At 40.7% G+C, this 16,292-nt stretch overlaps 1 protein-coding gene across 1 annotated transcript in view; it reads right to left on the bottom strand.

The window, feature by feature from the left end:
• Positions 1-3,379: 3,379 nt before the first annotated feature.
• Positions 3,380-16,292, bottom strand: part of LOC122814355 (mucin-5AC-like) — a 165,629-nt gene continuing 152,716 nt past the window's right edge. Inside the window, exon 5 of the mRNA XM_044086941.1 lies at positions 3,380-5,513. Coding sequence (XP_043942876.1) covers positions 4,122-5,513 — 1,392 coding nt within the window. The 3' untranslated portion in view covers positions 3,380-4,121. The remainder of the gene's footprint in view (positions 5,514-16,292) is intronic.

Below are 16,292 nucleotides of genomic sequence, written 5' to 3'. Positions count from 1 at the left end.
TCCACTCTCCTACCATCTTCAGTAGTAATGGGAGGGTGGCCTAATGGTTAAGGTATTTGCCTTACAAACACAAGGTACAGGGTTTGAATCTCACAGAGGATAATTGGCTAGGCTTAAAATGGCTTGCAGGGGCAGTTAGCCTACTACTAATCTATGAACCTATAATGCCTGTCTGTTGCAGGACTTCTCCCTCACACAAACTATCCATCTCTTTGCTGGACACCCTCACTTTCTTTTGCCTTTTTACCATCTGTCCCTATTCTTGTTCACCTGACAATCTTCGGATTTCCTGCACATGTGCCCAAACCACCTCAATCAGTTCTCTTTGACCTTCTCTGCAATTGAAGCATCTTAGACTTTTGGTCTGATGTCCTCATTTCTTCATGTGTCCCTCAGTGTGCATCTTACCACCCATCGCAGGCATTTCATCTCCATCATCTCTAGCTTCATCATCTACCCTGCCTTCACTGCCAGGTTTCTGTACCACTGTTTTGTTTACTTTAATTTTCAGCTTCTTTGGCATTTTTCTGTCACACTCCACTTTTGACACTGTGTGCCAGTTGACTGAAGCCCCTCTCACTCTAGCTTTGACCTCTCATTCAGACCTCCCTTCTCCTCATCTACTCTTCCCAGATACTTGAAGGTGTTAATCTGGCTCCATTAATCTCCCTGGTGATGGATGACATTAGCCAACAGGTCAGAGTTGACAAGCTGCTGTATGCAAATCATGTGTCTTTACAGGCAGACTCTGAAAAAGAACTTCAGCAAATGACAGGTAAATGGAATGCAGAACTGAAGGCACATAGGATGAAATTTAGTACAGATAAAACAGGTTTAATGGCAGCAAATGGGGAAATCAGAAGAAGATGAGAAACAAGACAGAAGGGAAAACAGAACACTGCCCATATCCCAGCAAAAAAAAAAAAAAAACAATGTACCTAGTTGTAGCAATGACAGCTGAAATGTTCCACTGAGAGATGAGATAAGGTAAAAGATCTGACTTTTTTCTTTGCTTTGTCACCCTGAAAATTAAAAATGAATATTCTTTGATAATGATTAGTTCACAGACACAATGACAAAGAGCTTAATTTTTGATATCAGGGAGAGAATGTCGCATGAAAAAATTAAACTTTATTATTTTTTTAATACTGTAATGTTCAAAGTGTGCTAACTTAGTGGATTTCAAGGCTTTTTTACTCACAAGGCACACTGTACTTTATATGTGAATGCAGCCCTAAAGAACTAGAGGAGTCTGAAGTGGTGGTGTAGATTCCAGAGAGGTAGGGTGCAAAAGCAGAGGGTACTGAAAAGTTAAAACATTCTGCTTTAAACAAGTCTTTGCAGAATGAAGATTTAAATGACTGTTAGAACTTGCATGATGCAGAGACAGAAAGCCATGCACGTTAAGGTTAAATAATCTGAGTGAAGTAAAGATGGATTGCCTCGACTTTGGTCATTAATGTTATGAATATTTGTTGAGTCTGATTTTTAATAATGTTTTTGATACAATATTAATATTTATACAATGCTATATTAAATTAGTTCTCATTGTATTTTCAAGACTTGATGGTCTGAGTTTGCAAACTCAGAGGAATTAAGTGCAATCAGTGGGGGGAATATATCCTACCCCCCCCCTTCTCTGAGCTATAGCAATCTCAGAGTTAGTATACATATATATATATATATATATATATATATATATAAATAAATATATGGAGCATGGGGGATGCAGCCCCATCATAAGAAGGTACAAGGGGCTTCCCAATTCAAAAAAAGTTTTTAATGTGTAACAGCAAGTTTCAGACTTTGCTGTTTACCTGCAGGATCACACTTACTTTTTCAGAGCTGTGGGACTCTCACAGTCAAGTCTTAAGCTTTCAATAGGGTGCCATATTAAATTAAGACTGTTTACTGATGTGTGAGCGGTTGGATGAGGAATAGGTTCATAGGGTCATAGGTAGGTACTAGGCTATTGGCCCTAGAGCCTATATAAGCCTAGTCAAAAAGGTACCCTGGCTTTCACCACCCAAGAAAATTATTTTCCTGTGCCCCTGTCGAGCAAAGCCACAGAAGTGATCCCCGGTGTGAATTTCCTATCTCCCATCCAATCATCAGGACTTTTCTTAAAGAGTGCTAATGAGGAACTTTGTTTGATATAGATAGGTAGTTTGTTCCAGAGTATGGGGAAGTCTCTGGGACAGGAATCTATCCCTCCAGCATGTTCTGTTTATTGTGACCAGGTTTAGGTCCCTACAGCATGTAGCTCGAAGGGATTGGGATTTTTTAAGTGGAGCATGTCCAACAGCTCTGGGTTTGACATAGCTTTGTATGTTAGGCAGAGATTGCCTCTGAGTAGGCGATATGTGATGGAGTAAAGCTGGAGTTTTTTGAGACGGTCTGCATAGGACATCTGTTTGAGACCAGTAATCCTGTTTGTGAGGTATTTCTGCGGTCTTTCCAGTTGTTATAGATGTCTTGTGAGGTACATACCAAAAGGGGTGTTGTACTCTACAATGGGTCTAATGAGTGACGAGTAGAGGGGAACAATGACATATTTTTTCCTAGATGAGAAACCTTTTGTGATGAGGTGTGCCACATAGAAGGATTTCCTGACTACTGTAGTGATGTGAATTGCAAATGATGGCAACCACCTCCCATTTAAGGAACAAGCTAGAGATTGCAAGTTAGTATTTCTCTACATTGATAGATCTGTGAGGATAGGATATGAATTTGCTGCATGCATAAATGAGCTGATGAGCAAAGCATTAACTGGGCATGAGATGCTATTCCAGGAAACAGCCACCTTGCTCACACTTCCAGGCTAACATGAACCTTCTTCAGGAGTTTATCATTCCTGATGAAGGACTCCTGCTAGTCCAAAAGCTTGAGAAGCTGCAATGTAATACCTATCTTGGTTGAGAAAAAGTTATCAAATCACCTCTGTCTTTCAGAGTTTTTCTCAGTGGACCAGTGTGGCATATTTTTTTTTCTTTTTCTCATAAGTGATTATTAAAGTTTTTTTAAAAGTCTTCCTCTTCTAGCTGCTCAGGGACTGATGGAATCTACCCTACATTTCTAGAAGCATGTGATATATTTATTTCTATTCCAGTTGTCTGTACCTTTAGATTTCTTTTCAACACCACTACTTTTCCAGGTATCTGGAAATGTCCTATAGTCATCCTTTTCAAAAGCAGAGCAATCTATGTTCCTTTATGACATCTAAGATAAACAGCATGTAAGCTGTTAAGGCAAGGAATGGCAAGTGAGTACTGCTGCTAGAGGCAGAGCATAACAAGAACAACTATAAACAATGACTTATGCTTTCAGTCTGCATTTATGTAAGGCAAATTTGATCATCAAAACAGACAGTTTGCTTGCTTTGCTTTTATTTACACTAATTTTGTATATAGCAATCATTTTGAGGGTTTTTAAAAAGTGACAACACCAGCCATATTCATGAAAAGAGGTCAGGTCTAGCAGTAATGGCAATAAAAGTGTATAGTTCTGGCTTTAGGAGACTGACTTTCCCACTGGATGATATGACTCATGGAAGGTGAGACCTGGAATTAAATATATATTGCATTGCATGTCATATGAGTGGTTTGACCAATACATCACCTTTATCTAGCTGTTTATTGTACAATAGCACAATGCAATGATATAGTGCCATGTACCACAAACAGGTATACCATTTTTGCACTTTGTATTTTTACAGAAAATATTTATTTTTTGTTTGTAGTGCAATGTATTGTATAGGACTGACAGTATCATGCTTGCTGAAGTGTCAAATATGATAAATTACCAAATGAGCCCTGGGATAGTAGTCTGGTGCTGAAGGTTCAACAATAAATGAATTATCCATTTCATAACAGTCTGCCGCTTATGACCTCTGATTTTTTAATGTAGACTTTTATGCTCATTATTAGTGGTAAATGTGGCTTGTGAAGCCCTAAAAAGATGAATGTGAGCATAAATGAAGCATACAGTAAGAATTCCCAGCTGGACAGTATTTGAAAGCATACACTTAGAATTACTTTTGGGCCACTTTTAAAGGCAATACGTGGAGTGAGGACAGCTTTTGTGCAAAAATGTGCATGTTATCATTTCTTTGGTCACATTAGTTAGAGAGATGATATTATATAAGCCACAGAAATTAGAAAAGAACAGCCAGTTTTGGCAGTGGCACTATTTTGTACACCAGCTTTTACATGATTATTTACATAAAAGCCCTTTTTAGTGCTTTGTGTATTTTTTTGTGTGACTGTAGCACTACTAATAGCATGAATGGTACTGATTCTTCTAGTAGTAATGTTACTTCCAGTGGTTTGAGCAGCATAGAAGGCAGTACTGGGACTGGGAGTATTTGTACTTGTCACACTAGTAACAGTAAATGTACTGGTGGTATGCATAGCAGTGGTGGCATATGTAGCATGAGTGGCACTGTTTGCTCTAGCAGCACTTTTGTTAATGGTAACACTGAGTGTATGTGCAGTACTGATATCGCTAGTGACGCTGATAGCATTTGTGGTTTGTGTAGTACTTGTAGCATCAGCATTACTAGTAACATTTGTAGCAATGGCATTACTGGTAGGATTGGGGTGATGTGTAGTGCTGATAATACTGTTGCTATTGATATTTCTTGCAGTTTTGTCATATTGAGTACTGGATGTGCTGGTAGTGATAGTGTTACTCATAGTTCTTGTGGAATGTGTAGTACTGATAGTGCTAACACTTTTGCTGTTACTGGTAGCTCTGGTGGTCTGTGCAGTAGTGGTAGTTCTGGTACTTTTTATGTTACTAGTAGGGCTGGAAGGACTTGTAGTACTAGTAACATGGGTAGTTATGGTAGTGCTATTAGGTCTTGGGAGATGGGTAGTACTTTTAGTACTGGTACCTTTGGTGCTGCTAAGAGGCCTGGGAAGATGTGTAGTACTGGTAGCCTTAGTACTTTTGGTGTTGCTATTAGGACTAGAAGGACGTGTAGTACTGGTAACACTGGTACTTTTGGTGCTGCTAGTAGGTCTGAGAGTTTGTGCAGTACTGGTAGCACCTGTGTATTGTGTACCACTGGAAGTAGTAATGGTGATACTGGTAACTCTGCTGGTATGCATACTATTACTAGTACTGGTAGTAGCAGTAATTAGTGACATTGGTTTTGTGGTGGTGGTACTTATACTGGTGGCATTACTTACACCAGTTGGGACAGTTTTACTGCTGATACTGGATGTGCTTGGGCTAGTACTTGTACTCTGTGTTCCTCTATTTTCACGAAGCTTCACTGCTATTCCATTCCAGTATTCACAGACACTGCTGCCCGGGACTGATGGGAAAGTCAGATTGACGTCTGTGAACTGCAATCCATGCACTTTACTCTGAAGCCATTCCTGGAATACTGCGACTTGTGTATATACTCCAGGATAATTAGGTTCTGCACATCCTTCTCCAAAACTTACAATTCCTGCTAAGACCCAAGCACTACCTTTCTTGCATGCCAGAGGTCCCCCAGAGTCTCCCTGCAACAAAAAAAATATTGCAATTCATTAATGCACTGGTCACAAAAATGGTCAATTTTTACTGTTATAAAAGGTTACTCACTATGAAAATCAGTCAACAGAACATGCTTGCTAGCCTTCCTAGTATGATTATCTGTCTATATGCTAAATCTTCTGAAACAAAATATACCAAACTGAATTTGATTACATTTTTACTAGGAAGTGCCTCCATTTATTTCTCTAGCTTTTGTTATTTTTATGGCCTGTGATACTGTATTCCGCATAAAGACTAACAAATGATGCTGGCATTAATTATGTTTATCCATCTTGATGTGGTCATCTAATGTAAATGATGATCTCTCATGCTTCATGCTGTTGGTCACTTAAATTCTGTAATCATTGCAGTTGTATTAACTGAATATTTAACTCTAAATGGTCATATAGTAACCGGTATATTATTTGAGTTTGATATATAGCACTATACATTGTTTGCTAATTAGCGGACCGGAGTTCCGCTGTGGCGACCCCTAACCGGGAAAAGCTGAAAGAAGAACAACATTGTTTGCTAATTAAACATCGGCAAAGTATCATTCTGCCCCGCCTTTTAGTTAACATTAAACAGCTAGATGTAACTTACATTGCATTTCATTTGATATGCCAGCACAATTACAGTACAGATAATAAAACAGATATTTCAGTATAGTAATAATACTTCTCTGGAATTGCAAGCAATTCCTACTGTAGAACAGTGTGTGAGTTGTATCTTTAAGAAGGATTTCCAAGTGTGGCACATGCATATAAATACTGAGCATGTGCAGGCAGCAGTGCCATTTTGAGAGAGCAGCCAGAGTGTAAACATGTATGAGTCTGGTAGTTAGTCTGTTTATAAGTTTACTTAAGTTTAAGTTACTAAGCCTCAGTCCTGATGTGTTTGTATATAATAAATCTGCTTGAACAGAACCCACAACTGTTTGTCTGTTTTATCCTGACCAGATGAAAGACACCTACTTTCTGGCTGAGGTTTTATCTTTTCAAATTCAGTTCTGCAGAGATGAACTCCCTGTTAGCTATTTACCATAGTTAATCACTCACAATGCAGTTTCTAAGTGTGTGCAAGCAATTATGTCTTTCTTCTAAGAGATTTCTTCCTTATTTGACTTTGCAAGGGCATGGAGTAGGTATACATAAGTTCAGAGAGTTTGAGGAGCATGCCTATCAGATGCAAAATGTAGAACACTTGCATTTATTAATATGTTTCTCGGGCTGAATTCACTCCTCATCAAATTGTAAAATGATACCAGAAGCAAATATACAGCAATATATTCCTTTAGCTAGAATTTTCTTTATATTTAGGCATGGATACACTACACCCCGGATTCACTAATCTTCCGTGCAGGACTAGCTTAGTCCTGCACAGAAGCACCCATTTAGAAGCAGGGCGGCAGTGCGCCATGCATATTAACAAGGCACGCTCCTAGGCTTACACAGAGCGTGTATGAGAGCAGGGGGCGTGTCGGAGAGCAGAGCTCTCAGAATAAACATGCCCCTGCAATGTAGAACAGGAGAAAGAGATAAGGAATGAGTGAGACCAGTCATAGGTGTCCGCATATCCCCACCAACAGTCCCCTATGTGTACAACAGCAACAATACATAAAAATAAAATGTAGAAACCCATTTGTTTTCTTTTAAAAATCCAATTAAAGCTACCTGTAGGTGCGCGGGTGTATCCATTGATTAGATACAGTTATACATCTGTATACACATTTGTATAGTGCTACATATACATGACCATGTGTACACCACTTCGTATGTACATATGTATACATATATGTATCTACACATATGTGTATATATAGGTATACGTATATGTACATATAGATATATGTGTATATAGCTATATATATATGTACATCCTATGTGTACAGATATGCCTAGTTATGTTGGTACATATATATATATCTGTAACTATATGTGCATACATATCTATACCAATATACCTACTACTGTTGATATATCTGTAGATATCCATACGTATATGTGCATATGTATCACTATCTGTATATGTGTAGACATATATTGCTCTGTATATGTATATATCTGGGTGTGTATATGTATATCTATGTACATATACATACCCATCTATATATGTCGATATGTATATGTGTAATCATATATATATATATATATATATATATATATATATATATATATATATATATCTGGATAATTATATGTACAGATATTCTCACCATATGTCCTGGACATGGAGTGTAGCCCTACTCCAGTCCCTATAGTCCCAACATCGTAGTGCAAGTGGATATCAGGTATGTCTAGCAGGTATATTGGCAGACTATTGCTACTGTAATTGGGATTGTCTTCACAGACATGGTGTGTGTGGGAGGTCACATCTCTTTTCCACATGTGTGCCATTGGCTACTGACAGACATCCTAAGGACATCCTAGTAAAGTACCACTGTTAGCACATAATGCCCCCGTGGACTGCAGCACAGATAATGGCCAATATATGTGGACATTCTGAAACACTCTTTACAGTCCAGAGATATACACAGAACTCCTTAGTGCTAAACATGTGTACCATGCATGACAATATGGATGTTAACAGCCATGTAGATGGGTATAACACATAACGACTGGTATACATATGCCACCATAGGTTATGCATTCACACTCCCCTGTCTGGCCTGACACATAAAACCACTGGTACAGGGGTGCCATGGCCACATACTACCCACTAGATATTGAAATACATCTGTACAGCATCCCACTGCTGTGTCTGACATACAAGACTGTTAAGGGAGACCCGGCAGCAGTACATCCAACAAGCATCTGCACATGAGATCTCACTAGATAAGTACACTAAGCTGCTAGACATGTAACAATGCACTGTGCAGGCTATAGGCAGACTGGCTCAACACTGGCCTACATCTCCTATGGGGGAATGCACATGTACCTGCATATACAGCAGGCTTTGCAGGCATTTCACAGCACAGGGTAAGATACACCTGTGTGAAGGTGCATAACCACATCCAATGTGAACACAGCCACAGCCACATATGGTAAGCTAGCATAAAAGTACAGTATATGGGCTATCTGTTCAACACCATCCTCATAAGTGCCACTCACAGACTAACCCTACATATACTGGGCAGTTACACAGTGTGGTCTACTGGCTGTCTGTGGTATGGGACATGTGTGTATATGGCCATACAAATATGTAAGCCAATACGGTAACATACAGTGGAGCAGCATGTAACATCAGATAGGACAGGACCTATAACAATGACATCTACCACAGTCTGTACACAGGCTAAATAATATATTAACAATACACACACTGTTGACATTCACCATATGTACACAGACCTCAGTACTGTACAAACGACCACAGAATGTCCTGGTAATTTCATCAAATATTACCCGTACTGTACATAACATGTGTAGCATTCTGAGATCTCACTGGCTTGCTATCAGATATGATGACACTAATGATGGTGTACAGCACATATGCACCTCTTAATGCACAACATATGTACAAAGGTTGACAGAGTTGTGGCTGGAAGCACATACATTGGGCCAATATTGACATGTTGCTGTGATAACCTCATACATGTAGTGTTGTAACAGGGTTTGTTGCAACATGTGTCCTATGAGGGATATGAAGTCAGTAACTATCATGGCTTTCACCATCTACAGACTGCAATCCTCACACTACCTTCTGCAGTTCACAGATACGTGCTCTGTGGGTAACACATGACATCAAGGGCACAACACACTGCCCAGTCTGCAGATGACCCTGCAGATGCGGATTCCTCATAAACATAGAACTGACATAGCAGGTATTACAACATGTAGGACAGCCATATCAACACACACACTGTTAAACCAACATTACTCCATATGCAGTATAGCAGCACTTACAGTCTGTAGTCAGGTCAGGCACATCCCCCTCCTGTGTGTTGCCTTGTTTCTACGGTGTCTATTGTTAGAGGTAAATCCCCAATCCATCTGAGATGCTGTTCGCCAAACAACAGATCTAGTGCCTGGCCACAGTGAATGTAAAGAGCCAACACCAACATGATATTCCTAGATATTGGAGTGTGTTTCCATGCAACTGGCTATGGGAATGTTACCACAGCTGCTCCACATGGACTCAGCTAGGGGAGGACTGCAATTGGTGCAGATGCCATCAGCTGATCATGACCATCACTTACAAAACACAAGCTACTGCCTAAGGAAAGCAGGTGTGCATCTCCACATCCACCAGAGAGGGTGTGAGAGGGAGAGACAGAAACAAACTATGTCAGGGAAGGTGTGGGTGAGTAAAACCTAAGCATGTTTGTGTCACACACCTACCAGCACAGGGTTTCAAACACCTGACTGACTATGCATAGCTATCACATGTGTATGTAGTTATTACATACACCATATAGCTTACATGTTGGTGAGCTGTCCAGATGTATATGTGCTGGTGAGTGGTATCTGCAACACTGTTGCAATACAGTAGGTGTAGCACACAAGCCTGTCCACATGAACAGGTGTCAGCATCAACACTGTGACACTCTCTAAGGGACTCATACACATTGCCACACTTGGCAGGGTAATGAATACACTTCCTAACCAGTTACTTTGTCACAATACAGTAATGCATAGGTATCAAATGGCTCACAGGGGCTATCTTGGGGTTCTATGGTCAAAGGGTATGTGAAGGTGTCTGAAATTAGAGAGCATGCTTCAGTAGGCCAATAGGGGTGGTACTGGGTGTGAATGTGGTCAAAAGCACCATACACCATACACACAGCCACAGGGTGCCAGTACCTGTGTGCATGTGTGCATTGCTTCATGGGTGTGTAGTGGTTGGCTGTGCCAGATGGCTGTACAAGGCTAGGTGAAGTGAATACCTTGGTATCAGGCCACATGAGAATGCTCTGCATTATGGCTAAGGGGTGTAGTGTCTGGAATGACCACATAGGTGGGTATTGTATTCACCATCCAGTCACCTGGGTTAATACTGTATGTGGCCAGTGCTGTGCAATGCTTGCCATGCATGTGTTCTATATACCATGATATGGATGGTGTCTGGGATGTGCACACATCCCACATTCATGTACAGTGGCATGTGGAAGTGTACCAGGTTTGTCTGGCCCATGTTGTGTACACAGAATGTTATCATCAGATGTGACAGACCCACTCTCATGTAGCGGGGCCAGGTAATGGAGGGCAGGTTGACCCTGCACCTACATTGATAGCATGCTACAGGTATTCCCTGGTGTCAGTGGCATCCGTCCATACAGGGCATGTGTGTAAGGCATGGTATGTCCTTTGTGGATCACATTTGATGGAACCACAGTTGTTGCAGGCATCCAGTGGGAAACATACTGAAGGTGCACTGTCTGCAATTATGTCCCTATCGTACCGATGGACAGGTGCCATGCCCTCTGTAGGCCAATGCATTCACACCATAGACACTATCAGTCACCAATATGCAGTATACTACACACACATATTGGCTGTTGCCTTGACATGTGGTGTCCTGTCTAATGTCCCAGATTTGGGCATCATCTGCCTAATTTTGCTAGCAAAATAAAGTTATTCCTAGAGTTAAGGATAAAAAAATGGGATTCCACTCTTAACTGCAAGTGTGCATCTGTAGCAAGCTGCTTGCTGCAGTTAGCAGCAAGCCTCGTATTGGCATTCATTAAAGAAGGCACAATATCACCCATGGCTTCTTGAATGAATGCTGGTGCTGCACTTATGCCTTCTCAGTAACTGCTGATCACACTCCTCTAACAGTTTGTGCCCAGGGTGGCAGCCTCCTTTGTCCTCCCCTAATTATGGATGTGTTTAGAGAAACTCTTTCGTGACAAAGAAAGAACACAAAACTAGGAAACTAGCATTAAGAGATCTTCCACCTTTATCCTTCCATGCCAATATAACATAAAGCTGGCAAGGTCTGCTGTCTGTTTCTAGCAAAGTGTGAATTGTCATATCCTAAATACAGCCTTTCTTACTTGGGGAGAAATGAATCAGAGCATTTGATATCCAAAGACATCATCATAAAAAGCCAAGTGGTCTTTTTGAACCATGATGGTTATGTTGTTAAAGCAAACAAATTTTTTAATTATACCTATTACAGAAAGCCACCTGGTAAATGGATATGTACCCAGGTGGTCTAACCAAGAGCTTTCGCCATGCCACAAAAATCCATTGGATAGAGAATAGATTGTGCGTCAGGTAAAGAAACCTCTCAGGAATGATTTTTTGGCTGTGAAGAAAATTCTAAATCCCCTAGTCATTGAAAGGTGAAACTATTTTCAAGACACCCCTAACTTTACTTTGCATTTTTCAGGTTATTGTAGCCTAGCACCTTACATCATTTTAACCACCATGAATGTTATTTCACACAAGAGAAACTTCCCATACATGGATGAATTTGTTGTCTATCTCTACTTGTAGGATAAAACAAATAATTCTATTCTTAACTCAAATACAGTTTGGATATCTGCAGAATTCATTCTGATACCAAACAATTTGTAAACATTATGTTCAGATTGTGGATACTGCAATGAACAGCGGAGATGCAAATCCCTTCATGGTACTGCATATATAATCTGTTTGCATATTTCCATTTTGTTGACTATTTATTCCTACAGGGGACGTATGATACAGACTCCCTGAAGGACTTCCTTGAGCACATATTTTAGCATAATGTTTTCTTTCACATTCTTGTCTCTTGTATAGATAAAAGCAGGGCATTTCATTAATCTCTGGTACACTTCACTACTTAAGGTTAATATTTTGTAATTGTTACTAACAGCTTTTTCATGGCCTCTGTATCAACAATTTATACTCGGATTATAGCTGTTTTCCAGTTTTTTTTTTATTATTGCTAGTATTGACAGCATCTGGTACCATATGTAAACACTTGGCCTTGAAAGCATATATTTTTCAGCCATTATTTCTGCAGCATAACTGCTCATTAGGAATCTCTTTCTTAAACAATGGACAAAAAAAATCCTCTCTTGTTTTGGTCAGTAGTTAAATTATATAGTGTACTACACTAGTTCTTAAGCAAGTTGTTGTTGCTGTTTATTATAGTAAAGACAGGAAATGCTACCTAATGTTTCTAACTCACTCATCTAGATAGTTTTTGACATCTTTCATCTTGTAAGATAAAATACCCAGTAAAGCAATCTTGTCATATTCCACAATGTGACTAAATTCCAGAGAAGTAGTGTTGTTCTTGAGAAATTGAAAAAAAAATACTATTACTGAAGCACTTCCTCTCCATAACAAAGATAAATTATTGATAGAATTACCATAAAAAGGCACATGCCTGAACATACCATTCATGTATAATACCTGGTCCTCCAAAGCAGCCATAACCAGACTGGCATAGTTTAAAACCATTATGCCACAATTTTGCTGTAATATTAAGTGTTTAAAAAGAAAGAAATATTGACAGCTTCTTAGAGACACTCTTTTACAAACCATAGGTCACTAGCGGCAAATTCCTCTTCCTGCCTAAGCTAACTAGGGACCTATTCAATGTCTGCCTCAAATGGAATAATGGTATACAGATCAGTTGCAACAATTTCAAAACATCGGCTTCCCTGACATAGGCTGAAAAATCAGATGAATATCTGGTGAGGGATTTCTGCTTTACTGCCACCTCATTTAACCCTTTGTCAAGAAACATGGATGGTCTCCTCAAACTGCATCTCTGGAAGAAATAAAAGGTCTCTGTGGAGATCTATCAGCATTTGAAATACTTTATGTATCCAAAAAGTACACCTAATCTGATTTTTAACTATAAAAATCATACCTTTCATCAGTTACATAAGTTTATCATAGGTTCATAGGTAGGTACTAGGCTATCGGCCCAAGGGCCTACATAAGCCTAGCCAGCAAGGTTCCCTGGCTTACGCCACCCAAGAAAGTTATTTTCCTGTGCTACTGTCGAGCAGAAACACAGAAGTGATCCCCGGGGTGTATTTCCTATTTCCCATCCACTCATCAAGATTTTTCTTGAAGAGTGCTAATGAAGAACTTTGCTTGACATAGATGGGTAGCCTGTTCCAGAGTATGGGAAGTCTCTGGGACAGGAATCTATCCCTCCAGCAGCATGTCCTGTTTATTGTGGTGACAAGGTTTAGGTCCCTAGAGCGTGTAGCTCGGAGGGATTGGGATTTCTTTAGGTGTAGCATGTCCAACAGCTCTGGGTTTGACATAGCTTTATATGTTAGCAGAGATCACCTCGGAGTAGGCGATATGCTACTGAGTAAAGCTGGAGTTTTTTTGAGGTGGTCAGTGTAGGACGTTTGTTTGAGGCCAGTAATCCTCTTTGTGAGGTACTTCTGTTGCCTTTCCAGCTGCTGCAGATATCTTGTGAGGTACATTCCAAAAGGGGCGTTTTACTCTATAATGGGTCTAATGAGTGTCAAGTAGAGGGGAACAATGACCTCTTTTTTCCTGAATGAGAACCCTTTTATGATGAGGTATGCATGTGGAAGGACTTCCTGACTACTGTGGTGATGTAACTATCAAAGGAGAGACTACTGTCCACCTGGGTCCCAAGGTCTCTTATTACACATTCGGTGTTAAGTTGATTACTGCCTATGTGGCAGTTCATAGGTACAGAGTTTTTACCAAAGGGGATGACACGGCACTTTTTGGCATTGAGCTTGAGGCCATGGCTCTGACACCAGGCATCTGTCACAGTGAGGCCCTTCTGTAGGATGTCCACATCATTTGGGGACTTGACTATGGCTCCTAGTTTGCAGTCATCTGTGAACTTTGTTAGCCAGAGGCCTTCTGTGTTAGCCTGTACTTCAGAGAAGTAGATACCAAACAGGAGAGGTCCCAGGACGGAACCATGTGGTACTCCATTTGTCACTGCTTTGAGGTCGATTTGGAGTCTGCAACTTTTACAGTGAGGGTTCTGTCAGTGAGCCAGTTGTCAACCCATCTTGTGACGTAAGGATTTATACCTAGTTTAGTGAGTTTAGCTATAATTCCAGAATGGGGGATGGTGTCGAAAGCCTTGGCGAGGCCAAGATAGGCTGTGTGAACCACCTCACCCTCATCTACAGCTTTGGTGGCTGCCTCAAAGAAATCAGTCAGGTTCAGGAGGCATGATCTGCCTTTCACAAACCAGAACTGGGTGGGATCCAGAGTTTGGAGGTTACCAATGTCTTTGTTTATGAGTTCCATGATGATATGTTCCATGGCCTTGCAGACCAGGCTCGTCAGGCTAATAGGTCAATAGTTCCTGGGATCAGTGGTGGCTCCCCCTTTGTGGAGTGGGATAACTGTTGCTGTGCGCCATTCAGTGGGCACAAAGCATGATGCGAGGCTATTATTGAACATGGTGCTTAAGTGGGGAGTCAGTTCATTCTGATGTTCGTGTAAAACGCAGCCTGGGATGCTGTCCGGTCCCATGGATGCTGTGTTTTTGGCTTTAGAGAGTGCAGCTTTTACCTGCATAGTTGTGATTACAGGGACTCTGCATTCTTCCTGTATAGATATGGGCCTTTTGGGGTGGGGGGTAAAGTTAGCACTGAACCTATCTGCCAGGATGTTGACAATATTAGTTGGTAATACCATTCAGATATTTTTTCATATATTCATACATCAATTAATCTATCTTTCTCAACATCTTTCATAGATTTTTGTAAAACTGTTTATCTGATAATATATATAGGTTCATAGGTTCATACTAGGCTATCTGCCCTGGGGCAATTATAAGCCTAGCCTGATTCTGTATGGCTTACGCCACCCCTTGATTTGAGCATACTGTGCCCTTTTTTAAGGTTTAGTTTATTGTGCCTCTGTCTAATAGTGACACGGGAGTAATCCCTGGGACAAACCTACGATCCCCCATCCACTTATCGAGATTCTTCTTGAAGAGATTCAGTGAGGTGCTCTGCCTCACATGAACTGGAATTCTATTCCAGAGCGAAGGGAGCCTCTGGGTTATGAACCTGTCCCTCCAGCAAGTTCTATTTATTTCTGTGCTGAGGTTCAAGTCCCTCGAGCGTGTGGCTCTAAGGGATTTAGATTTACTGCAGTGGAGCATGTCCATTAATTCTGGATTTGACATAGCTTTGTATGTCAGGCATAGATCGCCTCGAAGTAGGCGGTATGCAACTGAGTAGAGCTGGAATTTTTTTAACCGAGCAGCATATGGCATCTGTTTGAGACCCTTGATCCTCTTGGTGAGATACTTTTGGGGTCTTTCTAATTGCTGCAGGTGTCGGGTAAGGTACATCCCAAAAGGGGCATTGTATTCTATGATGGGCCTGATGAGGGATAAATAATGGGCACAATTACCTCTCTTGATCTAGATGTGAAACCCTTCGTGATGAGGTGGGCTATGTAGAAGGTCTTTCTAACCACTTTGGCAATGTAGTTTTCAAAGGAGAGATTGCTATCAACTTGGGTCCCCAGGTCCCTAATAACTTTCTCTGTACTTAATGGGTTTCCGCCTATGTGGTAATTTGTGGGCACATTGTTTTTGCCAAAGGGTATGACTATACATTTTTTGGCATTTAGCTTTAAACCATGGCACTGGCACCAGTTATCTGTCTCTGTGAGACCTTTTTGAAGGATGTTTGTGTCAGCTGGAGAGTTGATTATGGCGCCCAGTTTGCAGTTGTCTGCGAACTTGGTGAGCCATAGTCCTCCCACGTTTGCCTGTACCTCGGAAAAGTATATACCGAACAAGAGTGGTCCCAGGACAGAACCCTGTGGGACGCCACTTGTGTCCGGTTTCGAGTCTGA

Source organism: Protopterus annectens, chromosome 10.part0, assembly GCF_019279795.1.
Source record: "Protopterus annectens isolate FY-2018-M chromosome 10.part0, PAN1.0, whole genome shotgun sequence".
NCBI classification, from domain to species: Eukaryota; Metazoa; Chordata; order Ceratodontiformes; family Protopteridae; genus Protopterus; species Protopterus annectens.
This window is presented reverse-complemented; position numbering and strand designations above follow the sequence as displayed.